This window comes from Ciconia boyciana, chromosome 1 (assembly GCF_034638445.1).
Source record: "Ciconia boyciana chromosome 1, ASM3463844v1, whole genome shotgun sequence".
Lineage (NCBI taxonomy): Eukaryota > Metazoa > Chordata > Aves > Ciconiiformes > Ciconiidae > Ciconia > Ciconia boyciana.
In genome coordinates this window covers 26,515,193-26,542,048 of record NC_132934.1, presented here as the reverse complement: position 1 = coordinate 26,542,048, position 26,856 = coordinate 26,515,193, and the positions used below count along the sequence as shown (strand labels likewise).

The window sequence follows — 26,856 nt, the reverse complement described above, 5'->3', positions numbered from 1 at the left end:
AAACAACAGATTTTTCCTCATAAAGCTTTTTTCTCTGATGGGAAAGAAGAATTGGCTTTCTGGCCTATAGTTTACCTAATGCTTCATTGGTGGGGTGAGGTTCAGATGGCCTGACTGCATGGTGAGTACTGCTGTGTCCTCCTCCTGATGGCTGTTGCCCTCCATGAGAAGTGTGACACAGCCTTAATTAGTTCTAATAACTCCTGCTGATGGCCGTAATGGTTCCTTCTGAATCATATTCTGGTGATCATTCTGGATCAAAATATGCAAGTGACTAGTCAGTTATCAGAGAAGCTTTCTATTACTGGTTTATGGACTTAAATTCTCCACAGTCCCAAATCAGCATAGTTGTCCTCAGGCAACAGTGTTTGTAATTTGGTCTCTTATATAGCTGGATGATGGATTGATGTACAAAAAGATGGTTCTCTGTTACCTTAAATATCATGTGAACCTAACTTCCCAGTGAAGGAAAATTCCACTCATTTGGGATTTTATCCAAGACAAAATATTTGCACTATCAAGCAGATGTTAAAATTTGTAATTATCTTTTGAACTAAACAGTCAGTGAAGGACATTGATCACAGATGGAGGCTTCAAGAAGGAACTGTAGACAAAACTGGATTACTGAGAAGGTTCTGTAGGTTGTTCATTCCAGAAGAGTTTCAAACACTTCACTGGTTCACCTTTGACTAGAGGTATGTTAACCAAATGGTAGGATGCACCAGCTTTCTGCTATATCACTTTCAGTTGCTGCCAGTCAGCTGTTTGATACTGGCTCCTCAGCAGAGGTGCAGTCACGTCTTCTATAAATGCTCCTAGACTGTTTCAAAATAAAGTTAACCAGGTTTGCTAGACTGTAGTATCTGGAATTTACGTTATTTAGGAGCCCTCAAAAAGTTAGTTATCATGTCTCTGCCTGCTTTGAGCCTCCTAAAGTCTGTTCCAACCTAGATTGTTCTGTGAATCCATGGGTCTAAAGTCCCTGAAACTTAGTTGAGTGCAAAGGCTGTTGAGAATACCTCAGCTACATGGATCACTCCACAATTCAGTGAAGGACATTGGACACCTTTCAAGCCAGAATCAATCCCGTAACACAGTAGTTTTTCTGTTATATTTTTCCCCTTCAAAACACTGAGTTCTCTACAGGTAGTGTGCTAACGGTTGGTTTTTTTAGCCTTACTTAGCCAGGGGCAAGGGATATGGTCAGACACTGCTTCTTTCCTTCTGTTACTCCTGTGAACACAGCTTTTCTCACCTCCTTTGGGTGAGTACCCCATGGAGTAGAACAGAGAGTACTTCCACTGCATCTAGCAGAATTTCTCCTGTCTTCAAAGGTCTGAGTTGACTGTAGCACTTCCACTTTGCTAAGTACCACAAATAGGACTTTGTGCCTGCCAGCTGGAAAACACACGTACAAGTTGATATAACCAATTAGCAGGGACTCTAGTTCTAGCTGGGGATTGGACTTGCTGTGTATGTATCCTACACGTGACTGCAGCTAGGTTTCAACCTCTGGACCTTCGGCACTGCAGGGCAGAAGCATTGTCTGCTAAGCCACTCACCAAGCTAAAAGCTGTGCCAAGTTTGCCTTAATGTGAAGCTAAATATGAAACAAGATATATCCTAGTACTTTCATACAGGTTAGTTCAACAGAGAAGAGGAAGCGCATTCACTAATATTGTCTTTCTATTCTTATACATTTTAATTATTTAAAATTCTTATTTACAATTTTATAAACTGCTGTTATTTCCATCATATTCAAAGTAAAAAATTCATCTTGCTTCTCTACCATTACTCTGAGTTTTTGAAGGAGGAAGTTCATTAAGGTCCAAAGGATACCATATACACCTTCATATCACATTTAATCAAAAACTCCACTCAGAAGAATTTGACTCTCAGTCATATTCATGTGAAAGTTAACTGGGATTAGTAATTAGTAATTTATTTGAATTCATATTTTTTAACATTTTTAATTGGAATGAGCATAAATAGTCTGGAGTATTCTGTTGTCGAGGCTTTTGGTTAAATATCCTTTTTACCTTAAAATTCTGGATTCACTTTTCTGAATCCTTCTTGTGCTTGAAGGAAAACTCATTCATGCCAGTGTCTCTTCTCTGTTGCACTGTTTTTAATTAACTTTACAGTTGCAATCTGTAGATAATTGCTTTTTGCCCTGTGAATTAGCTCCTTTCTAATAAGGGTTAGTTATAGATCCATCTATGAAACAAAGGAAGGTCCTATAAAGAATAAATAATAAATGGAAAACAGATATTTGGCAAAGAACATTATTACTTGTTCCTTTCACCCATTGCTGTTTCTTAGCATTTCATGAGTAATAGATTATGTGGCTTCTCCCAGACTTTTTTAGCTATGTTGTGGAATGCCCTTCACTGGAAGACTTTAAGTGAGATTAGTAAAACTGCTGGTAAACTTGATCTTGCCTCAGTATGGGAGGATGAACTAGACGACCTCATGGGCTTCTTTGCTTGTGCGTTTCTTTCCTGCTTTGCGTGTCTGTGATTCTCACAACTCGGACTCTTTTTGTAAAAAGCTGTGTTGTGCTGCATTTAGTTTAGCCTAAACTGGAAATGAAATAGAACTGCTAACAATTTGCTCTGTCTATATTTCACATATCTGAGCTTAAGAACTTCTTCTCTTTTCATTCAGTTTTAAAGCACTGAAACAAGAGAGAAGTATAATTTAGAGACTTCTTATTGCCAGAAATGCTGCTTACAAATGCTTTGCTCTGTGAAGATAAAGGTCAAGTGGGTTTTAAACCAGGATGTTCCTTGCCAACTGAGCAATTAAGGAGGCAATTATTTGCAGCTAATATGGTTTGGGATGGATGCCATCATTAGAACAATAAGACTTTTCCCTTGTTTTTGATCCAGTAAACATTGTTATGGAGCCATGTAACCATACATATGGACATTAGGGAAATGAAGGCAGAATTTGAAAAAGGAAGTCACTGAAATGAAGACAAATTCACATACAGATTTTAACTCAAAATGAAGCTGAGCTCAAGAATGAAGGCTTCATTTATGATTGCTGAAGAATTATGAGATTGTTGGAAGTCAACAGAACTGTGGTATTATGTTCTACATAAAAGTATAAAAACAAAGCAAGTGATTACTTTAATCCATTCTTCAAAGCAAGCTATTATGTCTACCTAGTTTAAATTAGTGAATTGTGATGTAGTAGAAAACAAAGACATTTTCAGACAACATATTTTACTTGCTAGCAAAGTGATCTCAAACTATATATTGCTGCTCTGATGCTTTTCCAGAAATTCAGCTTAATCAATAATCAATAAATTTTCTAGCAATCTTTTTCTATATCAGGTTCATAACACCAAATTGACAAGATAGACAAAAGTGTTTTGTTTGAAATGCCCTTTTCTCTCTGAAGATAATTGCTGTGTACATGTATGAGAAACTATATATTGTCACAAGAGGTAAAGTTCTAATATAACATCTTTTTTACAGCATAGTCATAGGGAGCGCTTAACAATTTTTCTGCATTTCTCATCAGTTGTGCACAATGAAAGCAAATTATTAATATTTTTCCTGTTTGGATAAAATCTTTCCTCTGATATTGGTGGTAATTCCAACTGAAAGGAAGATACATTTACTGAACAAAACATGTTTTAGCCACACAGCTCCTATTGTATCTCAGTTAGAGTCCTATGGAATGGCCAGTGTCCAAGGACACAAAAAGAGGTAAAACATCTGTTCCAAAATAAATATGGAAAACTACTTTAGGGGACATTTATGTCTATTAACATCAGCTGTGTCACATATGTTAAACTTATACTAAGCTCTAGTGTGCTGAACAAAGCCAGAGTATGTAAAGCTCTTTTCTTTTGAAACAACAGAACAGAACCAGGACAGAAATGAAACAGTAAAAAAGCAGCTGCAAAAAAGAAGACCTGTGATCACATGCAAATACTGAAATGATGACTTTTTTCAATTTTAATGATGCTACATTCCTCATCTCAGAAACATGTATTAACACATAGGTACCAGAAGAGCTGAACATATCTTGTCAAGATGTTTGTTAATTTATTAGAAGCAGAATCTATCTGGTTGTTTCTGAAAATAAAATTTGGACTGTGGTTGCATACACATTTAGGCATCATTAAGCAGGAGTATGTTAGGCTGCCTTTTTTCCTCTTGTAAGACTGTGCTACAGATTTTACCTACACACACTCCATTCTGCCTTACTGATGCTTTAATCCAGTGGAAGAAGGCTCAAGGCTTCCTTATTCATAAAAAGTAAAAGATCAAACAGTCTTAATTATTGAGACTATGTTTGGTCTAGCCAGCAAAAATGTTGGTTTTAATGGTAAAATTATTGTGTATCATATTTTAAGCCTAGATAAGACTTCAGAAATAACCATAGAAATCTAAAAATGTCAACTTGGTCCTTCTGTGTTGGAAGATCCTGCTGGCAAAAGCTATGGAAGGCCAAAATAGCAGTAGGCTTTATCATGCAACTTTCGTGTTTAGTCCAGATAGGTGAAATTGCGATGTCCTTAGGCAAAGGACATTTTCAGAGACCTCTTCCAGGCACAAACCCAGAAAACCAGAGTCAATACATTACCCACATCTTCTTTAATAATTCTTTCCACCAGGGCTTAGGTTGGGAAAGAAACTTTGTATTCCCTGTTCTGTAGGTTCGACAGAGTTTGAATGCCTGACAGGCCAAATTAAGGTGAGGCATTATAGACCAGGCTCTGTGTGAAAGGTTCATTAATAAAAACAGCGGCCTTTGCTAGAAAGAACAGTGTTTCAGAAAAAAAAAAACGGAACATTGTCATTGTTTTTTTCTACTTTGATAACTCCATGTTTTGTGGGTGTTTTCAGCAAAGAGCAGATGGAAAACTGAGTCATGGATTAAAAGTATACCTTACTCAATAGGAATTTGATTATTTCTTTTCTGTTTTACAATAAATTAAATGAATAATCATCAGTTTTAGACAGGAGCCCAGAAAAATATGTAAATCCACCAAAAAAGAAATGTGAAAGAGTATCATATCTTCAGAATACATTTTCTTGTTCTCTATGAAAGCAAGATACTGAAAATAGTACAGTCTTCAGTTTAGCCTCAAAGCTCTGTTTTTCATTATTGTGGCTTATTGCCCACTATTAACTGTCTCCAAAGCATCATTGGAAGTTTGTATGTTCTTTGACTGCTTCTGCTACAGATTGTGAAAGAAATTGCTGTATATTGTGGCTCGTTAAGTTTTATATTTGGTTTGCTGTAGAAAAAATATTAACAGTATCTTCTGCTGCCTACTCTTTTGACAGTAGGAAAGATGAGGACATTAGTGTGGATTCCCTCTGTCCCTCGTAGCAGGCTGAAAAGAAATTCATTTGACAATGAGTTGCCAGAGAGCTGACATGGTACCTGAAGAGCTACTGTGTGCATTTCTAAAGGGTGCTCTGGTAACTGACAGCTTATGTTGAGCCTCTGTACCAAATATTTTGCTCAGTCCCCACTCTGTAAAAATGAAAGTACGGAATTGGGATGGAAGGGAAAGCCTTCTGTGACCCAAGTAGTTTTCTCAGTTTTTACTCTGCAGATGGGATCTGTCTTACCTGACTTCTGTTTTCAACAATGTAGAGCTCTACAGCTGAGCTTGTTCCTTCGGATGCCTTTATAATCAACTGGGAAAAATCAGCAGTTTTAAGGTGCAGTTCGGCTGATCTGTTTTGAATATCTATTTTAGTTGTCTGAATGGCTCAGCTATAAAGATGTAATGTCTGTGCTTCAGCTGTTAATATTTGATCAGATGAAACCTACCCTGTGTAACTTGCATCCTGAGCAATCCTGATAAAATATGTGTGACAACCCATGCATGCAAAGTTACAGGAGTTTCATGTTCACAGGAGGTAGGGAATGTGGTGCAAACTCCTTTAGCAGGATATTGGTTGCATCCACTAGCACATGAGATACTTGTAGTTCAAACCTGCTGTCAGAACTGTGGTGCCACTTTGTGACTACTATCTGAAGACGAATTTAACGTTCAGAATTTAAAGACTTGTGGGTTGTTGGATGTTCTGTGTATGTATATTTTAGCAGAATTAAAGCATGTGTTCCTAAATGATTTGACCTGTGTTGGATCTGACTCTTTACCCACTGAAAATTCCTAAAACTCTTACCAATACAGGGTCAAGTCATAGAGGTAATGTGATTTTTGCATAAAGGTTTGTTTTGGAAAAGGAAGTGAAAGAAGAGGAAAGGGAAAAAAATAAGACTGGTGATGAAGGAAATTGAACAGCGAAACCACTTTTCCCATAAATAATTTTATTTGAAAGTATAAATTTGTAGGGTTTTTTTTTACTTTCTCTTTATATGCCTTGAGGCTTTACCCTTCATCCAGGGTTTTATCATCTGTTAGGAATGCAATTTATAATTTAAATAAACAATAGAGAAATAAATCCACTAGTGATAAGACTGAAAGCTCCATCTTTAGTCTCTATGAAATAAAAATTCAAAGTGTTCACCCCTCACCTTATGAAGTTATAAAGCTTTGCTCCAGTCACATACTTTTGTGACTGTTCCCTACCTTTAGTTGTGAAACACATTATAACTTGTTCAAAAACAGCTGAAATATAAAAACTGATCTGTAAATATTATAATTTGCTTTTATTATTTTGTAATAGAATAATATGAACAGCACAGCAAATTAACATACAACATAGAGGTTCAAAAATGCACTTTATTTTTCTTTTCATTCTTTTGAGTTCTCAGGTCCCAGCCTGCCAGTCTGGGCTCTTTCAAAAGTGTTCTTTAACCTATAAATACCAAGCTTAAAAGGAGGTAAGGACCATCTGGAAAAGACTTCTTCCTGGAAACAAGAAAGAAATGTATGGTGTCTAAGTCTTAGGGGTAGGTGTCCGTCAAGATGGAAAGAGCACATCACACACTTGATTTTGGATGTGGTTTTGACCCTCTCTCTTGCTGAGCAAGTGCTGGACTTTAAGAAGCTTGGAAACTTAATTTGTAGTGATAAGGACCTAGATTCATTCCATTCCTCTTGATAGGAGCATTGACTTTGCATTAACTCTTCATAGGAGCATCTGTGTTAGGGGGATACTTACAGTAAGTTCCCTCTGTGGCAAATGGGCACTATTCTGATTCCTCCAGAAAGCTATTAACTTTGGCATGTTCCAAATCAACTTCTAGAGCTGCTACTCTCCATCCTTTGACTAAAGATGGCTTCAGCTGCAGTCTCATAACTTACAGGACACCTTTAAACAAGAATATGGGACAAAGCATCAATTTACATGCCAAGATATGAATGATACAATACTTTTGTGTCAATAGCTAGTCTCTGTCATAAAATATTATAGTTAAAAAAATTAAGACATCTTTGGATTTCATAGTCATCCTAAATACATCCATATTTATCTCAATTCCCTATGTCTGTAGTGTGTTTGAAGATCCCCTGAACGCAATGGAGAAAGGTGTTCATCCCTGTCCAAATCTGAGCATCTCTCTTAGATGCCTAAGCTAGAGTTTTAGTCCTTCAGAGTCCTCAGTAAAGTGAATGGAGAAAGACAATCCTCCAGGGAGTGAGTTGGAGAACCTAACCCATGCCATCCAGACATTACAGAAAACAGCTCTTCTTGAAGTCAATAACAACCCTATTCTTCCCCTTCTCAAGGATCAGAGAACATGACCACTTTTAAAAACAGAAGTATAGTTTAGGTGATGATGAGAAAAAAAGATGTTCGCTGAGCTTCTACTCTGCCTTTCCACAATTTTTGCAAACTGTCTTGCAGCTTCAGAAAAGACCTGCAAGTTTTCTGGCTATTATCTGTGAAAGAGGGCTCTTACAGTAAAGATACTACAGAAAGAAGGCTCTGTGCCTCTAAGATCAACAATTAAAGGAATTGAAGTGGTTGTTCCTGTGCAATGCTGACTATTTTGTTCTCAACCCAGCAAAGTATTGATATGAGTGCTCAACCTTAAACAGGTGAACCTAAAGCAGGAAGAAGTGAATGGGAATTATGCACGTGCTTAGTGAGAATAGGATGTTACCATGCCTGCTTGCTCCATCTCCTGCCACAGAACTGGGAATTTTTGTCACATCTCATCTCTCCATCCTGCTAAAGGCATCAGAGCTATTAAACCACAGAAATACTGTTATTTAGTTACTACTTATAAGAAAGACATGATTGTCTGGAGCAAGCAGTTCTGGGGAGTAAAAAGACAGTCAAAGAGCCTACCCCTTTGTTATCCACACAACTGCCACATGTAGCTTTCCATGCACAGGCTGTTCATTAATTTACTGGGCTACGTTTTAAGATGGAGAGAGACATTTTTGTTCTACACTCTTATTGTTTAGGACACTTTGGTTGTAGTGACCGATTGCTAAGCCCTTTGCTGTAACTGCAGATATGTTTGCAATAGATTTTTCTTAATTTGTGTTTTTGTAATGGTTTGTGCTACTGCTAGTCTCTAATAAATTGCATTTGGTGTCATACTACACAACTCAGAAAACTACTATGAAATATTTGTAAAGGTTTTTCTGCAAATGGATCTACCATCTTCTTCCCCTAATGAAGCAGACAGAAGCTGGTATAAATGAATACATATTTTGCGTTCTGTATTGCTAAAAATATCTTGTCTTTATAGACCAGAACTGTGACTGATAACCAGACTTAATTGTAAACTCCAAGTAAGGGCTAAATTACAGCTCCTTGTTTAGTTGAAGCTGCAAATTATCTAAGTAGGAGTTAAAATACTAGTAACATCAAATAGAGGACTTGTCAAACTTGCAATCATTCAAATAAAACATCATTACAACATATATAGTGCAGATGGTTAAATTAGGAATTCTGTTTACAGCTGATAGTAAAAAGATTTTTACTGTGTTTTTTTTAATCTATGAAACAGGTGCCTAAAGTGGAGCAGAATCCCCATGCCACATGGACCTCTACTTTAGAGTTAGTCTCTGCTTATCCCACTGGAGATTTTTTACTTAAACCACTAACTGAACTCCCATCAATCAGTACATAAAGGATTTGAACTTGCATCTCCCACATCTCAGCACTACTCATTAGGCTCTTAGAAATTACAGAGATCTCTTAGCTGTGTTTTCCGCTGGGCTTAGTCTGGCGTATGAACTTGCAGAATAATTACTAAACAGCCTCTTCTGACAAAATTAGAGGAATACCACTTTTGACTTGAATTTCAGCACTGTCAGGTCTCAAGTAGTTGTGTGCGTGCCAAGTTACAGCATAAAAAGCCCTTAGGGCACATTTGGCCTTGCAGCACTTGCCAGGCAGAGAGGCTGAAGGAGGCAGACTTTTTTAACCCAGAGTTCAGAAGGTTTCAGGGAGAGTTAATAGCAGCCTTCCAATATCTAAGAGGAGGTTGCCAAGAAGAGGGAGCCAGGCTCTTGATGAAAGAGGTGCACAGCAGAACAAAAGCCAATGGTCATGAATTGAAACAGGGCAGTTTCCGTCTGGGAACATGTAAGGGAACATGTCTCACTTTGAGGACAGTCAAGTGATGCCGACTGCAGAGAGGGGGTTGTGCAGGCTCCATCCTTGGAGGTTTTCAAGACCAGGATAGACAAAGCAACATGAGCAACCTGGTCTGATCTCATAGCTGAGTGTCCGTGAAGCAAGAGGTTAGATTAGAGACCTCCTGAGGTTCTTTCCAACTGCAATGATTTTGTGACTCTGTGATTCTGTAAACTGTATGGAAGAAGCTGCACTTTTTCGAGAGGTATAAAACAAATCAGATGTGCTCTTTGACTGTGGCAAATCATTATGATGTGAAAGATTCAAAGCTATATATGTTAGTTTACATTAATGATTAGAAGTGCCTTTTCATTTTGAAATTCTATCGTTTGACATCTGAAGTAACTAATATAATTTACAAAATATGAAGAGTGTTACAACTGTAACGTATAAAACACAGATGAACATACCACAGCCTCAAGGTAACCCATTTCTTGCTTTATAAGCCAGAAATACTTGTGGGAGTATCATAATGTTCCAGAGCGCTACACTGTGCAAACAGATCTCTGCTCTTAGTTGACAGATGTGAAGCAAAAACATGTGGTCAGACAGCCCCTTAAACACTGCACATGTGGATGTTGCAAGCGCGAGTTATTCCAGATAAAATGACTATAAAGTTATGATCAGCATATTTTCACTCTATTTGTCATTTTTCTGAGAGTATATAATGATTTGATATTGTATTTTTTTGATACCATTACTGTCTATGTGAGGAAAGCTTCGGATAAGGAGCTTGTACTTCAGAAAAGAAGGACAAGCAGATCTGAAGAGTTGCTCAGTTGGAAAAAAACTTATGTATGTGAGCTGTATCTGGTAGGGCACAAAAATGAGTATTCGAGGAACTTACACCTTGCATTAGCTCCTGGCATTTGAGGCATTCACTATTAAGCATTGTGAAAGGATAGATATTACTCTTGGAACTCACTGTATTTGCTGTGGAGAGGTACTTGTTAGCCTTGTGGACCTTTGAGATAATTACACTCAACAGCTGCCACTGAGGTCAGTCAGAAGACAGGAAAAAAATATCTTGGGAAATGCTCAACTTCTTCTAAAAACTGGTTATGAACGGCACACTGCCAGTGGACCACCAGCACTCATAAATAATGATAGCACCTCTTTCGTTTGGCTTTAACTCAGAACTAGCTTCACAACTTCAGTCAGTTACTGGAGGCTGAGAACGGCAGAAGAGGACTGAGACAGCTTTTTTGCCTTACAAGAAATGCCTTACAGCACATCCAAGTCTCATTTACATGAAGCTTTGCTTTTGCACTCTGATACAGTGAAGGGGTTTATACTGTTTTACCAGGAGAAAGTGGAGTCATCCCCAAGCCATTGAACTTGGCAATGTGAAGGCCATTTGGAGCCTCTGTGTGCCTGGGTTTTCGTAGCTCCATTGAGGTCATTTGTTGGACCTGCGTACCTTTTCGTTCCCCAGTATGCTAGACGCTGAAGTTCTTCAGCCTAGAAGAAGGAGGTTATTTAATGACCATAACCTCTGTGTGGTGGTCAATTAAGATCAGTCTTTGTATGGACATTTTGCAGTGCAAAATTGTAAGCTAGAGTTTATCATCTGCTCCATGTTTTCTTTTTAGTGCACTCTATATGAAAACAGTAATACAGTGCTTTCAGACTAGCAGTCAATCTTGAGTTGTTTCCTCCTATGTAATGCTTTCAACACAACAGAAGACAAGTTTAATACTGCAAAATAGAGGCATTTTGAAGTATTTCCTAATATTTTTTAGCAATTGCAAACAATTATTTAAGCAATCCTATTCAGTTGTCATAACATGGCACATCTAGACAGCCACGTACCCTAAGAAATTAATTTACCATTTATTTAACCTATATCCTTCTCTTTTCCCTTTCCTCCTTCTGATCTTCCCTCAAGCTTTCTGACTCTCTTCTTTATGTTAGTAATATGAAAAGAAAATAACTGAAAAGAAGTAAGAAGTTATCAAACGTAAATACTTTCCTAGAAGTATCCTCCCCTGATTCAGGCATGCAGAACTGCCATTTTTATGAGAGAAAGGGGTATTAGCAGCTGGAGGGTAAAGATCAGTATGGTAGAATCAGCACAGCAAGATTACTTCACATCTGTGTATTTCTATAAAAAAAGACTGTAAAGTTTATACAATCTCTACTATTGTTAAATGATAAAAGGGCTGTAGAAAGGATGTGGAAAGAGGGAATTAAAGAGAAGTAAAAGCAAAACGACAATATCCTTGCACTAATACTTAATGTAACCTTTGTTAAATTACTATCACATGATAGTAATATAGTGAAAAAAAATCTGATATAGATTACAGTATACTGTATATAATGGTATCTAATGTATGCTATATCATAATATACTGTAACCTAATATTTGCTGGAATAGGTCCCTTCCATTATCTCAGTCCTTTTGTCTGTAGTACATCCTCCACGTCTGATTTGAACTGGAAATGTCTGTTTTCTGCAACAGCCAAGTCTGCAGCAAGGCGAGGGTCTGTGTGCATGGTAAGTTCTGGCTGCCCTTTGTCACATGGAAGAGAGCTCACACTGGAGGGAATCTGAGCTCTGCGTTTGGTTCAGGATTTGTAGGGGTTTTAATGAGTTACTACCGGGCAAACACTCTGAGCAAAATTCCTATCCAGTATCTTACCAGGGAAGAGTAGGAAGATGAAAAATAGCTGGTTAACAGCCAGGAGTATGGGCAGGCCAAGAGCAATCCATCAGCTAGACTGTTCATCTGTCTAGGCAAAAATATTTAAACAACAAGATAATATTCAATCCATGGTTTCAGAGCTGCTCAGGGGGCATTGCCTGTAATCAAATAACATTATCAGTCAGGAAAACAATGTGAGTTATAATGTGGGAGGGTTTGCTATGGGATGTGAATATATCCATGCCTGCTTTGCTGAAGGAAAAACTTGTTCCACATCTCCAGAAACCTGAATTTACCGCAATTCATTTTATTAGTGGATACAAGAAAGTTAAACATAAAATGCCTCATAGGCTGACTCAAAATACATATGAAAGGTGGAGGAGTCTTACCTCTGTACAGAGTTATTTCTTTGAAGTGCTGAATCTTGGCGACTGTAGGTTGGGTCACCGCCTGGGCCTGGAACATTGCCCAGATCCAAGCGTAGCCTCTGTCCTTGCACGAAAAACAGTAGTTAACATGTTTCTGACATTTTGAGGGGAACAACCTGAGTCATTTTGATTCAGTTATGTTTGTAGTGCTGCACTGGCTGCATTATCTGCCTCCTCATTGCTCCCCAGACCTGAAGTGAATCACAGAAATCTTCCAGATGTCTGTCTATTAGGGACAGTAAATTGCTGTATAAAAATATTTGTGTAGGTCAGGGGAACTTAGGTGACTAATAAGCTGTAATTAACTGCCTTAGTACATTGTTGAGGGAGTCTACATTTTGATTTTTAAGTTTTTTTTTTCTATTTCCACTGTGCTCCATCTCTGTGCTAATGTGATCTCAGTATTGACCAAAGCAAGGCTTCAGCTCAGCATCACTTATCATGCCTTGTGCAGTAGAATAAACATTGTCACTAAGCACATTTTTCAGGTTTTGGAAGTAATTAGTTGGTTTTTGTGAGGGGTGCCTTGTTCAACTAGTGGCTGCTTGATTACTTTAGCTGAATGTAAAGGACATGCAATAGTAAATTACTGCAAGCAGGCTGTTGGAGAAAGCAGGTGAATTCTAACTTTAATCTGCTCATTTGGCACTAACTGCATGCAATCTGTTTCTGTCCATGTGTGAAAGCTACCTGCATGCAGTCTGCTATTCAGTAAGCCATCAAGCTGTAAGGAGACTGCATTTTCAGTCTGCTATGCACCAGCAGGCAAACCTTTAATCAGTATCTTTTGAAAAAGATCATGATTAATAAAAATCCGTGAAATTCACTTCTGTGATTATAGCAGCAAGTGTGCTACAAATTCATTAGAGTCAATTTTGACCCCATTATAGTTTAGAAAATAAATTACTACATGGCCAGATTTGTAGGTGTTCTAGGAAAACAGATTTGCCTGTCTTACTCCTGTCTCCCAGCTGTGTATATTAAATGAGTATCTGGGGATATGTAAAATTTAGTGCTGGACATAGCTATTAGACAGCAAGGAAAATATTCTAACTCAAAGGTTCTTTTGAATGAAATATGTATTGATTTTCAAAGGCAAATCAGTCTTTCATTACTTCATTCTTTTCGTGGTAAGCCACAGTGTGGTAAAGGGGAAGTATAAATGATAACCAGATACTGTCTATAAATACATTTATCTTTTCTGTTTTGATACAGTCTTCATTGTGTGCAATGTCCAAGAAACTTTAATCTTCAATGATGTTAACTGATTTCCTTTTAAGTATTGTATTTTTACTGAAACTTTTAACTGAAGAGGAAGAAAGGAAAAAAAACCCCACACTATTTCTTAAATCTTCACATTCTCTCACTCTGTTTCATATAGAATAAAAGTCATAGTCTTCCCTTCTGCACTACCATAGGCTTATACAGCACCTTCTGAATCTAAGTAGCTTCAATTTGAGATATGGGTAGTGTGGAATGGAGACCTATCCATGCACTGTCCATCTGTCCTGGATATTTGTACAGAGACTTTCTCTAGTGGCACTTACACATTCTTAGTTTTAGCCCTTACATTTCTTTGTGTATGCAACAAGGCTCTAAACTTTACATCAGTAATAGATTTTTCATAAAATATTTGCTGGTTACAGTTAGAAAGATTTGTGTAAATGCTCTCTTTCTAAAAACATAAGAGCTTTGGACCTGTCTCTTGACTCACTTAAACAGCCTAATATCTTAATAAGAAAAGGATCTGATATTTGGTCAGAAAAGCCTCAGAGATGGACCCTTTATCAGAGATGGGCCCTTCATCAAAGGCCACTTTAAAAACACAGCCAAATACAGAAGGGTCAGGCTGCTGCTTGCGGGGCTGCCAGCTGCTATGACCTGCCTCCCACTGAGCTGCTGGGAAAGCACAAGGTGTTAGGGATCATCCTGCCCAGAATGGGTGCATTGCAACCAGCACACATCTATTTCACATGCCTCTTTCCTTCTTGGCACCTTTCAAGTGAGGAGCAGTAGTCGCTGAGGTGGCCTTCCATAAAATGGACATCCCCAGGCTCAGGTCTGGCCCCATGGCACACCCCTGTGTCCCTCTGACCGTCTATACCTGGGTGATATTTTTCAGTGCAGACAGGGTATTGAGCAGACAAACCTTTTGTAGCCCTCTCACTGGAGAGCAAGCATAGGTCCTTTCACCAGGGGTATTGCTTTTTGAAGAGGAGGGTGTTCGGCTCTTGGGAGTTGACTTGAATGACTCGGTCGTTCAACACAACTGCTCTCAGGATCTGGCCCTGTGTGTTCCCTGAGACACCATTAAAGACAGCCAACATCAAAGCACGTGGCTGCACGAAGCGGGCCATGTGCCCAGGCTCTTCAAACATGTACGTCAGTGCAGACTGTAAATGTGCAAAGGGAAATACCTCCTGTTGTCCACCAGATACAAGCGTGCTTTCCATTAGAGTGAAGCCTCCATACATATGCAGACTCTGCCTTTACATGAAAGGCAGGAACTCACTGGTTTTTTTGGCATTGTCTGGTAAAAACACTTTCAGAAGTCTTCCACTTGCTGCTTCTGAGCCTGTATTAGTGGCTTTCTTGACGTTCCCCAGACCATACATGGCTCTGATGTGTATTCCAAAACCTAGTGTGCCATGGAGAACAATTTGTGTATAAACAGTGTGTGCATTAATTCCTTAAACAAAAACCATTTTATTTCACCCTGCAGCCAACATAACATAAATCAAGTAATAAACTTTTGGCTTTTTTAATGAATATATTTAGTCCATTTATTTATTATTTCCTTAGCTTTGTTTTTATCTACTTTCCCAAGGTAACAAAGCTCTTGAAATCTTGCTGTCAGTCCATCCATGGCTCACTAATACCTTTTCAATCCTTTAGGCCAGTTTAAGCTCAATTTAGACTAAGAAAGGAAATTCCAATGTTCCATTTTTTTTTTTTAAATGAGAAGAAGTAAAAAGAAGCAAAATCAGTGCTCCTATTGAACTGGATGTGTAGGACTTAGTTCTTTTGCATCCTGTTTGGTGGTCACCAGGTTGCTATTCATCATGACTATTTTGCTGAAAAAAAAAATCAGTATTACATTCCTTTTCTTATGTTCAGGGGATGTGCAGGAGAATCCAGAGCAATCAGTTGGGAAGAGGGTGATTTAAGCATCCTGAGGCCTATGGAAACACACCATGTCCAAGCAGTGTAACTAGGCTCCTTATGCATTGCATAGGGACTGTTAGTGAGGTAAAGCTTGCAAAGAAAGGTTTGATGGTTTTTTTTAGTAGAACATCTAACACAACTGAGGGAAGAAAGCACACACAAAAAAGTATCTGGGTACAACCCTTTTTAAAATTTAAAATAGAAGAGTTCAGCTTGTAAAAATAAGATTCTACACAAGCCAGAACAATGTATTGCCCCGCAGAAATTCATATGGAAAGGAATGTATCTTAAGTGCACCTTTCTCTGGGAGTTACACATCCAGTCTTGGGTTACAGGAGAGCCTGTCCTCCACTTTGAATTGCCATGTTCTCTCTCAGGGAGTTAAGTACCTACTTCAGTCAGTCCTTTCTCACGTAACAGTTAACAGGGAGCCTGGTGGTGCTCCCTACATCCAGTTTTACCCTACGTTCTTTACACACATCTAGCCTGTGGGTGAAGCAGGTTGAAGGCTCTTTACAAGTCAGTATTTAATTGTACATACAAAGCAAATGCAAACAGGTTGCTTGGGAAAGACTGACACATTACTGCCCAGAATAGCCTATAGCCCACTGACTGGAGGGAAGACATGGGGAGCTTGAACTGAAATCTCTGCTGCAAATCAGTTAAAAGAGGGACTTAAAACTGTGTTTGCTATATCACAGGGAAATGTTCTACCAGGGAAATACCAGTTAATGCTTTGTGCACTGCACACTCCCGCTGGCATGTCCTGAGAACACCTATCAGATCAAGCAGTGTTGGCAAAGGGATTTTTTAATTCTGTTAGGGCTAAAGAGGCTGACTAACATAGCTCTGCTGAGCTATGGGTGGTTTTGCCTGTGCCCACTAGAAGAAACTTAGGCTCTTAGGAGGATGATGGCAACTGAGTGAGGGTTTTGAGATGATACATTACAGGTGTGAGTAGTGTTGGTGGAGCTCCAAGTCATCTGCCCAAGCTGATAGAGAAAATAAGAGGCAGAGTTGTGAATTGGACCCAAACATCCTAAATCTCTCCTTGGAATCTTAACCTCAGTATGCCCCAAGCCCTGAATAAAGCTAATAGATGTTCTTGCAAGTTCTACAGGATTCTGTGCTAAAAGTGAGAAAGTACTTTTGTTACAGTACACCGTGAAACACTGAGTTCAGGTCTGCAAGCCTTGCTTTAACAGTAGCTTTAGGAGATATATAGCTCACTGGACTGAGTCCTTAGCTAACATGTTTTTTCAATGCATTGCATTCATTGTCAGAGCATTTCAGTTTCAGAATTCATGAATGAACAGTAATGTTTTTCAGGTCATTCTTTCTCTCATACCTTTTCATACTTTCTGAATGTAGTGATAGCTGTTCAGTCTGAGAAGTTCTGCTGTGTTCGTCATGGCTGTGATATAAAGGTCTCAGTCTAAAATCAAAAGGATAAGGCTAGAGCTCAAGTGTTTCTTGCACATAGGAACGTGTAGAGCATAGATCTCTCTGCAATGTGAACTGTGAATGCCATATACACTGAGCATGGGAGGGTAGAAAAGAATGCTCCTTAAAAATAGCCACAAGGCTGTGGGATTTCCCAGCTAATATAGTACATTTTTTACCTAACAGTCAGGGCCACATCAGCACTTTATTGAGAGAGAACCATAAATACCTAATAATTCCTTTGGTTGTCACATAAAATATTTACTTCTTGCACTGTCAAAGCACATGCTTTTCTCAAGCTATTCCCCATTTTCAGGTAGTGAACTTGGCGAAATTCAAGTCAATTCACATTCAGAGTTTGCACTGGGAAAACATGGGGGGAAAGAGGAGGAAAAAGTGCGAATCCAAAACTGATGCAGCTCTTAAAGTCTCCAGGTCAACATTACCATCTCGCTTTTTAAACTAAACAAACACCAGAACCTAAAATAGCAAAATGCCTCTCTTTATCTGCTATCCCTTGTTCCTGTTTTATCTTCATTTTGAGGGAGGAAGAAACACTAGATTCTTTTCGTTCCTTTTTTTCTTGCTTTGTGTTTTTAGTTTATAAAGCTTGCAAGCTGGAAATCGTCACTGTTCTTGCTTGGGAAAAATATCATTAGTTGCATTAGGAAAACACGTTTGCTAGGAAAGCAGTTGAAAAATTCATGCAGATGTTAGCTTCAAATATTGAAAAAAAAGCTGTAATTATCTTTAGGTACAGTGTGAAATATTTTCCAAAGCTTGTGTTTATAATATTTTATTCTTAATGGAGTTGGATTTCACATTCAGCCGTCTTACGTCATCTAATTCTGTGGCATCTCTGAGCTGTTCAGAATCATAATTCACGAGATTCTGCTAGATAAGGGTCATGCTTTTTAGCCCTCATCAATATTTTCGTTCTATGGTTCACAAATGCAGAACTTTGAACTATTGACTATTTGGGAGCAGGAAGGCAGATAGAGAGTCTAACTGATATCATGTGCAGTATTAAACATGATGCGAAATGGAATTGAATCAAAATCCTTCATAGACTGAAAAGATTCTTTTATATTCTCCACACACATTAAAAATATTAAAATAGCGGTATGAAACTTGCAATATTTTGTCTTTATAAGTAGTGCTTATTTCTCAAAACAGTTTCTTAGCTTTCTGTGAGGTTAGCGTTCTCTGTGCAGAGGAAGCCACTTTGTATCTGCTCTAGTGTCAAGATGAAATTTATTTGTCCATGTAATCAGTATGTGCTTTGAGACAGTTGTCTTTGTAGAGAGGCACCTACTGGGATTTTCAAAAGCTCTTTAGCAGATAGTAAAGATACTGTGTAGATATGGCATTATTCCATCACTGGTTAAAGCATGTGACATTATCCCCCCGAAATTTTTCTATGTAGAAGTTTGTGATTGTGATAGAAAAATCCTGCAATTCATGGTATGCTTGTATTCTTAAGACAAAATAATAAGAATTATAGCAACAACATGAATAACACTAGGAAGAACTTGAAAGCAATTTAGACTGATGGCTGCACTTTGTGCACATTTCAAACTGTTGTCTGATGTCTCCACCATGCCTTGACAATATGGCCAGTATCTCAGCTTTTCATATCGTTCCCAGTCTCCTACTGATGTCTGTGCACTGCATGTTCCAACGCTGTGAGTGCCCAGACTCCTTTTCTAAAGTGTTTTTATGGCCCCTACCAGATCCCTGTGAAACTGAGCATCTCATAATCTTTTAATGTGTTATTTGTGACAGTGCCTTCGGGGTCATTGGGAAAATATTATCCCATTTTTGCAGATGGAACACATTAGGTTCCTTAGAAAACACAGTGGTGGCAGTTCCTTTCCATAAACCATAGCTGCAACACATGGACACATTACTCCATCAGTTCAACCCATTAATCCTATATTCTCTAATGGATTTGTGTGTCTTTTAATGTAGGCAATGTCTTCATCTATGTCTTAGACAGTGCTTGATAAATAATAATAGTCATTTTTTCCCAGCCAAAAGTAGTAGTGAACTGAAATTTCTTGGGAGACTGCCTCTCTCCTTGTGAGAGCTTTCTAGACCTATTTTGTACACCCACAAGTTTCAGTTCAATCTGGTTAATTTGGGTGTTGAACTGAACCAGCTTGAACCTCTGAATCTTTGGAGGTTCATATATCACTGAGTAGTGCAGCTGGACAGAGGGAGACAGTTGAATAGAAGTCAATATGCCAACTGTTCCTTCATTTATTACTGCCATATTAATAAAGTTGATAGAGTGGAACTAATCCATCTGCTCACAATTTATTCCCTAGCAATAAGATACAATTTCACTATTTCATGAGCTCACTCTTTGACTAATTTTATTAGAATTCCTTCCATAGCATCATTTTTAATCACTTTTCATCCAGTTTTAGTTATGTGTAAAATAGTAGAAAAAGATGGACTAAAGAGACATGAAAGGATTTCATGAGAAACTTTGGTCAGCTTAAATAGAACCAGATCAAATAAAGTTAAGTCAGCGAGCCTACAAAGGCCAACACAAAAGCATTCAAAATGACCTCTTTCACAGGAAGCTTTGTTCTGTCATGTCTAAAATGTAAACAGTCAAAAGCAATAAGGCAGCCCCGGCAGCATCATAAGATGAGGCAGGGCTGCGGTGCCTTACAGGAGGTGGCTGGGTGACCTGCCAGGATGATGGGCAACGCTGGGCAAAGGACTGCAGGGTCAGAGCTCGATGGATGGAGAGGTCTCCTCCCGTCTTTGCCAAGAACTCGTGAATGAGGTTTATCTCATCCAGACACATGTGGGCTCTGGATGTTAAAAAGATGCAGGATTTTGGCTACATGTTGGTTGTATGCATTGCTAAAATGAATTCCTGTGAGCTTAGTTATATTTCTCTTGTTGTTTAGTTTAAAACATTCTGATACACTGATCCTTTATTAGTCCGGTAGGGGTAGTCTTCAGTGATTTGGGCTGGGTGCAATTTCAGACGTGAGTACCTAAGCAGAAATTACCTGGTTTTTGACCTGTTGAGCCCACCATTCCCATTGATTGCTAGGGATTTTAATACAAATGCAAGAAGAACTTTTACTGAGAAAGCTGAGTGTAGAGCCTAGATACAGGCATCCTGGGTGGGAGTTTCCAAAGCTTTAAATTCATTAATTTGTCTACTTCCACTGAAAATAATAGTTTTAGCAACAGCTTTGAATGGACAGAATTGGGTTATTCCAGAAAAAATCTGAAAGTCCTACCTTCCTATTTTAAAATGCCTTTTTGAGCTAACATGTAGCAGCAGCTGTAGATGCTAAAAGTAACTTTATTTTTGTTATGTGGTGCTCTGTCACTGCTGGAGCACTGACTGTTTGAATGAACACAGATGGACAGCTTGTCCCTATTCAATATGAGTTTTCCCAGGAAAGTCATGGGCTTCTTACTTTCTCTCCTTTTAACTGCTTCCAGTTTGGTGGAAGTTTATGGGGTTAATCTGTAGGAAATTACTGCAATTTCAGAGTAACCATTCTTTCATTAAAGTGGAGGTGGTAAAAAGGTACAACAGCAAGTAAAAATCCATTATTAGTTAAGTTAGATCTCTTGATCTAAAGCATAATTGCAACTACAGTGATATTATCTATATGACATTAATTCCATAATATTAGCTGCATGACTGTGGTTCATCTTTATAATGCTTTGGTTATATCTCTCTCTCTCTCCCCCAACCACACATATCTATATGATTTTAAAACTGGTAGAGTTTTTTTAATATTTATGTAAACGTGAGTGAAACTATGTATGTATATGCATATGCATATGTAATTGAGACAAAATACAGTATAGTTATTGACAGCTGAGCTAAACAAAATTCTTGTTAAATCAGGCACCTATAAATAAATGAAATAACATATGCATTAATAGCTCCAAATTAATAATTTGAGAAAACTGTAGAGTAGCAGGCTCAAAAATCTGTGTGATCTCTTCATAAAGGTTAAAACTTATTCCCTTTATGAAGAATCAAGTTCACTGTAGTGTGCTCTGAACAGAAACAATTCTTTTTTCACACAGCAGATGGACTCCAGAAATGTTCACTGTCTAAGTATCTATCAGTTGATGTTGACTGAAAGCTATCTAGATGTACATAGGAAAGCTTTATTCCTCTTTTATTTGCTAGGGTCCAGAAAATCTGTAAAGATAAAAGAAAGTTTACTAGTAAAATGCCAAACCTGTCTTATAAAGAGTCGATTCTAACTGTGCACCAAAGTATGTAATGCAAGGGCATTTTTCTTTTGATTATAGTCCAGACATTTCAAGGGCCTTTTTATGTCTGCTTTCTAAAAACGAAGGTTTGCAGGGAGAACAGACACAGATCAAGAGCTATCATTTAAGTTTACATGTCTGCCTCTCATCTTTGCCATGAGTGGTCTTTTGTAAACATACTTAAGATCACAAGATATTTCATCTTTGCGCAAGGCACGAAGGATATCATGTCACCGCAGCACCTGAAGAAAACTTAAAAAAATCTGCAGATGGTTAGAAAAGCCCTAATGTGCCACACATTGGTGGAGCTGCGGTAAATCTGTGGCTGCCACAGATTCATGTTGCACTTTATATTAAATATGTCAATGATGATAAAGGATTGGTCTCCCACAAAAGTAAAGATGAAACAAATAAGGCTTGTTCAGTGATTCACAATATCTCATGACTCTATAGTTTTAGATGTGAATTACATATTAAACACAAGCAGTGTCCTTTAATGGTTTGCATACTTTGAAAACACAGCGAAGTCAAAGGGAATTGGTGACATAGTTTGACTTGCATATTGATTGTGATTAGTAATAAACCAGCCACATGAAACTGTTGTTAATGATATTGTCCAAGGAATGCAATTAAAATCAATTTTTTGTTTGTTTAAACACATACCCTGGGCAGAGGTATGAACAAGAAAATCCCTGTTAAGTTATTTTATAGCACTATGTTGAGAGCAATGGCAGCACATTCAGGAATTTCAGGCTTTCTTGTGAAGTCCTGTGCAAATTGTTTTACTGCAAGGTAAGAGCTTTCTGATGTTAATGTTAGTTGAAGTAGTACTGTCAAATAGCTGTACAGTGTGTCCAGACCCAGAGGCTCCAAGACAACATCACAGTTTAACACTAGAAGATAACGTGCCATGCATTTTGTCATAACAGCTTTCCCTAGTTACAGAGCATTAAGCAGAGAACAGGACAACTGTACAAAAGAACCCACACATATCTACCATTTATCTGACTTTTTGTGTATAAAAATGACCTTAACCCTTTGAAGTCGGTGGGAAGATTTTTTTCTTTACTTTTTTTTTTCTTTTTTCAAAGATGGAATTTAATGAGATCAGAATAATTGTGAGACAACTATTTCACTTTGGGTTTTGATTGCATAATAAAGACCCGCCAGTATTTACTAATTCCAGGATGGATTCATATCTCCACCTATATCAGTGGCACAACTCCTACTAACTGTCAAGTTTCACCTTGACAATATTAGGACATAATTGTCATTCTCTCATTGGTCCAATTTAGGCATAGCATCCTAGATGTAGCATAATTTCATGGAAACAGTGGATGATATTACATGACAGTTGCCAAACTAATTTTAATATCATTTTAGAAAATAAAAATAGAAATCAGTATACTTCAGTGAAGAAAAGACCAATGAATTTTTTTGTTTGTTTTGGAGGAATTACATTTTATTATTCTTCTTGGTTTCAAGAATACTCCTTCTTGCAATGAAAATACTCCAGTAGAAGTGTGTTTCCACACTGTGGAAACTTGTGTTACACATTTGTCTAGTTTCTTTGTAACTAATTAGTAGTACTAAGCATATGTAATTCTTTAAAAAGGCAAATTTTGAGCTATTGAATGTTACCATGACTAATATTCAGTTTAGCCAGAAAGGGCTACAACTGCAATTTTCATACAGTATTTAAAAATAAAAGCACATTAAGTGGTGATTGCCATGGTTAAATTTTCATAACATTTCCTCCTTTGTCATAAAATTATCTTTTTCTCTATTTTAAGTCCCAGTTTTACAGCTTTTAAGTTTTGGTGAAAAAAACCCTCATGTTCTGGTAAGCTTGTCACAATATAGAAATTGTGAGATAAACTATCTCATATAGACATATGAGATAGTAGACATTATTTCTTAAGCTAACACAGACCCCAGAATGCTCCTATCTTCTGATGAAACAACTGGCAATAGCACCAGTTTGGGCAATGCAGTATGGAGGATGAGTATTTTTACAAAGTAATTTGAAGAGAGATTCATCTGATCTAATGTAGATCTGAATTGTTCTAAATTCTTTTTACAGTTGAGGGAGAAAGGCATTTTTAGGATGTGGTTCATTTTATAAAAATGTGCCCTAGGAATGTTATTTCTCTGCAGAAATGATAAAGGAAAACTAGAATGAGCAACTCATGCAGCCCTATATACTATAGACATCTAAAATTACCAAAAGAGTTGCCCAATGTCACAAACGCTGTGATGTCATTTGTATCATGTCAGTGGATGCTTGAACATTATAACTGTAAGGCACAAAGTTGATATAGCCCATTACTTAAAATGTAAGTACCCACATGTGCTAAAACTTATAGTAGGGAATCACTATTTATCTGGATATTTTGTCTGAAATTTTTGGGAGCTGCTGGCACCTCTGGCCTTCGATATAGAAAAATGTTCAAGTTTTCTAGAAGCCAATAACACTTTTCACTTGCAAATTTTAAGAAAGTTAATTTCAAATTGATTGATTGGTATTCCAGGTTGTTACTGCTAATTTTTTAGGCATCTGGCATTAATTAATTCTCATATACGTTTCTGATAATGCCTATAAAATTTATCAGAAACGATCAAAATGTGAGAAACTCAGCTCCTTATGAAGTGTGTTTACAGGGTATGCCGTTGCATTAGCTGTCTCTAGTTCTTCACTACATTCTGTTGATTTAATAACCATATTTCTGTATCCAAGCATAAACACAGATAAAATATTTCTGTGTTAATTGTGGGTCTTAGTAAATTCTTCTTGAACTAGAACGTGAAAAAATGTCAGATTCTTTTCTATGAAGAAAATTACTTAAAAGGTGAATGTTTTTAAATGTCAGTATTTATGCTACTGTTATGGTAGTGTCTGAGGTTTACTATGGAATACATCTCACATGAAGACCCAGTCAGAAGACTATATTTATATTAAATCCTTTCCTTCAGTGCCCCTAATAAGTTTTTGTAACCCCTCTACTAGCTCAAACATTTTCCCCTTGAAATTTTTATTTTTTCTTTCTCTTTTCCTGATGTTTTCTTTCTTTATGCACCTCTATCTCCTGAAGCTAATTTGGGGCATTTCATCACAGAAATGTATTTCATACGACTGTAGATATGCAAACAAAATTGCTAAGGGCAAATAGGTAGAGATTGTGTGATAAGTAGAGACAACATGACATTACATGAATGTTCTATATGTTTGCCTTAATAAATTTTCTTATATCTTTAGCAAATGTAGTATCTTATACATTTACTGTGGATTGGGATAATTTATTACAAAACCATTGTCTGAATGGAAAAAGGGTTCTAAATTTCGTATTAAAAATATATATTGAAGAGCAATGGATGAATGAATTGCAGAACGAACCCCACATAACTTTTTTCCTCTTTAAATGTCCTTGAAGAGGATTTCAAAGTCATATGGATGGGTGCAGTGCTGTTATTTTCACAGATTTCATTTTAATTCAGGACTGTGGTTCTCGAATTCGTCCAGAGGAGTCCTGTGGTTTGCAGCCTCTGTCTCATGAATACCTCTCAGCAATTTCACAGACGGTGTTTAAGACCTGTGAAGCTGGAGACACAAAAGGTTTGTTCTTAATCCTCTTTCTTCTGAAAATTAACTCATGCACCTCATCAAAGTAAAACTAGAAAAAAAGTTTCCTCTTTTCTATGGACATGCACTGTTTACACACAATAAATTTAACTAATGTCTTGTAATAGTTACAGATTTTAAAAATCAGGTTAATTAGTTTATACAACAATTTTTTGTTTAATAAGTTTCTAATCAGTGATCCACCACTGCTTGTGTTATTGTCATGTAGCCTTTAAAATGCATTTAAATATTTCCATCAAAACCATTTAAAATAAAAATGCTTTATTCTAAATGGAAGGCATTATCTACTCAAAAATAAAAATTAGCTTTAGAAAAAGCACACAACATTTTGATCCATTTGAATTTTATATTTCCACTTCTACATTGGAAACGCAAAAACAATTTACAATTTCAAACAGTAAAGTATGTGGTTTTACATATATTGATACCTTAAAAAACAAGATGGACAAATGAAACATTATACAAGAACCAATACAATCAAGACAACTCTTTGGTTTAGTGAGAACCCAGATTACAACAGATTGTCAGACAGGTATTTAAGGTTAGGTCACAGCTGCATGGAGATTTGTGCACGTGTACTTTAACAAATCTGAGTAATCCACAGGACTACTCAGGTATGCAGTCTTATTCATAGTTTAAGTGGTTGCTGGATTAGACAATAAGTAATTTTGTTCAATTTTTATTAGACAAATGAAAAATAACCTAACAATCCTGTATGGTCTGCTAACACAACTGTATTTTTTATCTTACCATAGATAAGAGCAGCTTCTCACAGCAGTAAATTTGCACAAACTCATGGAAGAATCAATACAAACTAAAAGGAATGTGGGAACTGCCTGAACGCATCACTTCATGTGAAACAGGCATATATTAATTTTGTGTTATATGAAGGGAGCGCACAAAGGAGACTCTGTTGCACCTAGCAGTGTATTTTAATCACACAGCAAGTTGTGAATCATAAACAAGCACAACCCATCCTATGCTACTATATCAGGACATAAAGTTCCTGACTAGAAAGCCCAAACCAAATCCATAGAGGAGTCCTTCTGGGGCAGACAGTCTGTTTCTCCTGATATATAACATGCTTCTTTTAAATACTGCATCTAGCTAAGTGAAACGGAATATAAAATATCTTTTACAGCCTTATTGCGAATAATATATGCAATTAAAATGGAAGCAAACTTCAGGAGATGTAGTCTCAAAGGACAAGTATATTAAACAGGGAAGAATAATTTCTGCTTATAAAGCAAAGATTGCCAAGAGGTGTCTAATGAGCCTAGAACTGGGGTTTGCAGTATCTGGCAGCAAGTGGCTGTATAGTTTTAATGTACGTCACAACTTCCAACTGGAACTGGAAAGCGTGGCTTTTTGTGGAAAATCATTCCAAATTTGTAGTAACTGAATGATATCCCAGTCCTGGCAGTGAGCATTTTCCTAGCACGTATGGGAGCAATTGCAAATTCCCAGCTAAAGCAGCAACATCTCTTTTACTCAAGTAAGTTAAATTTTCAGAGAAGCTAAGCAATGCTCTGTTTCCTCTCAGAAGAGAACTGAAAACTTCTGCAGAAGTCAGCATCGCACATTGTTCTTATGCCAGGGAACAGCTTAGTTGTATAGGGATACTGAGGTACTATCGCAGCAAAATGGATCTATGCTGGCAAAAGCTTGTGTTTGTGGAGACGAGGCAGAGATAGAGACAAAACCTTAGTTCCTCTGAAATTAATGGCA

General features: G+C 37.5%; 1 protein-coding gene across 3 annotated transcripts in view; it reads left to right on the top strand.

Moving 5' to 3' along the window:
* CPED1 (cadherin like and PC-esterase domain containing 1) overlaps positions 1 to 26,856 on the top strand; it is a 152,328-nt gene that overhangs the window by 101,544 nt on the left and 23,928 nt on the right. For all 3 annotated transcript variants that reach the window (XM_072871044.1, XM_072870963.1, XM_072871132.1), the window contains one exon: positions 24,984 to 25,101. In XM_072871044.1, the coding sequence (XP_072727145.1) occupies positions 24,984 to 25,101 (118 nt within the window). The remainder of the gene's footprint in view (positions 1 to 24,983; positions 25,102 to 26,856) is intronic.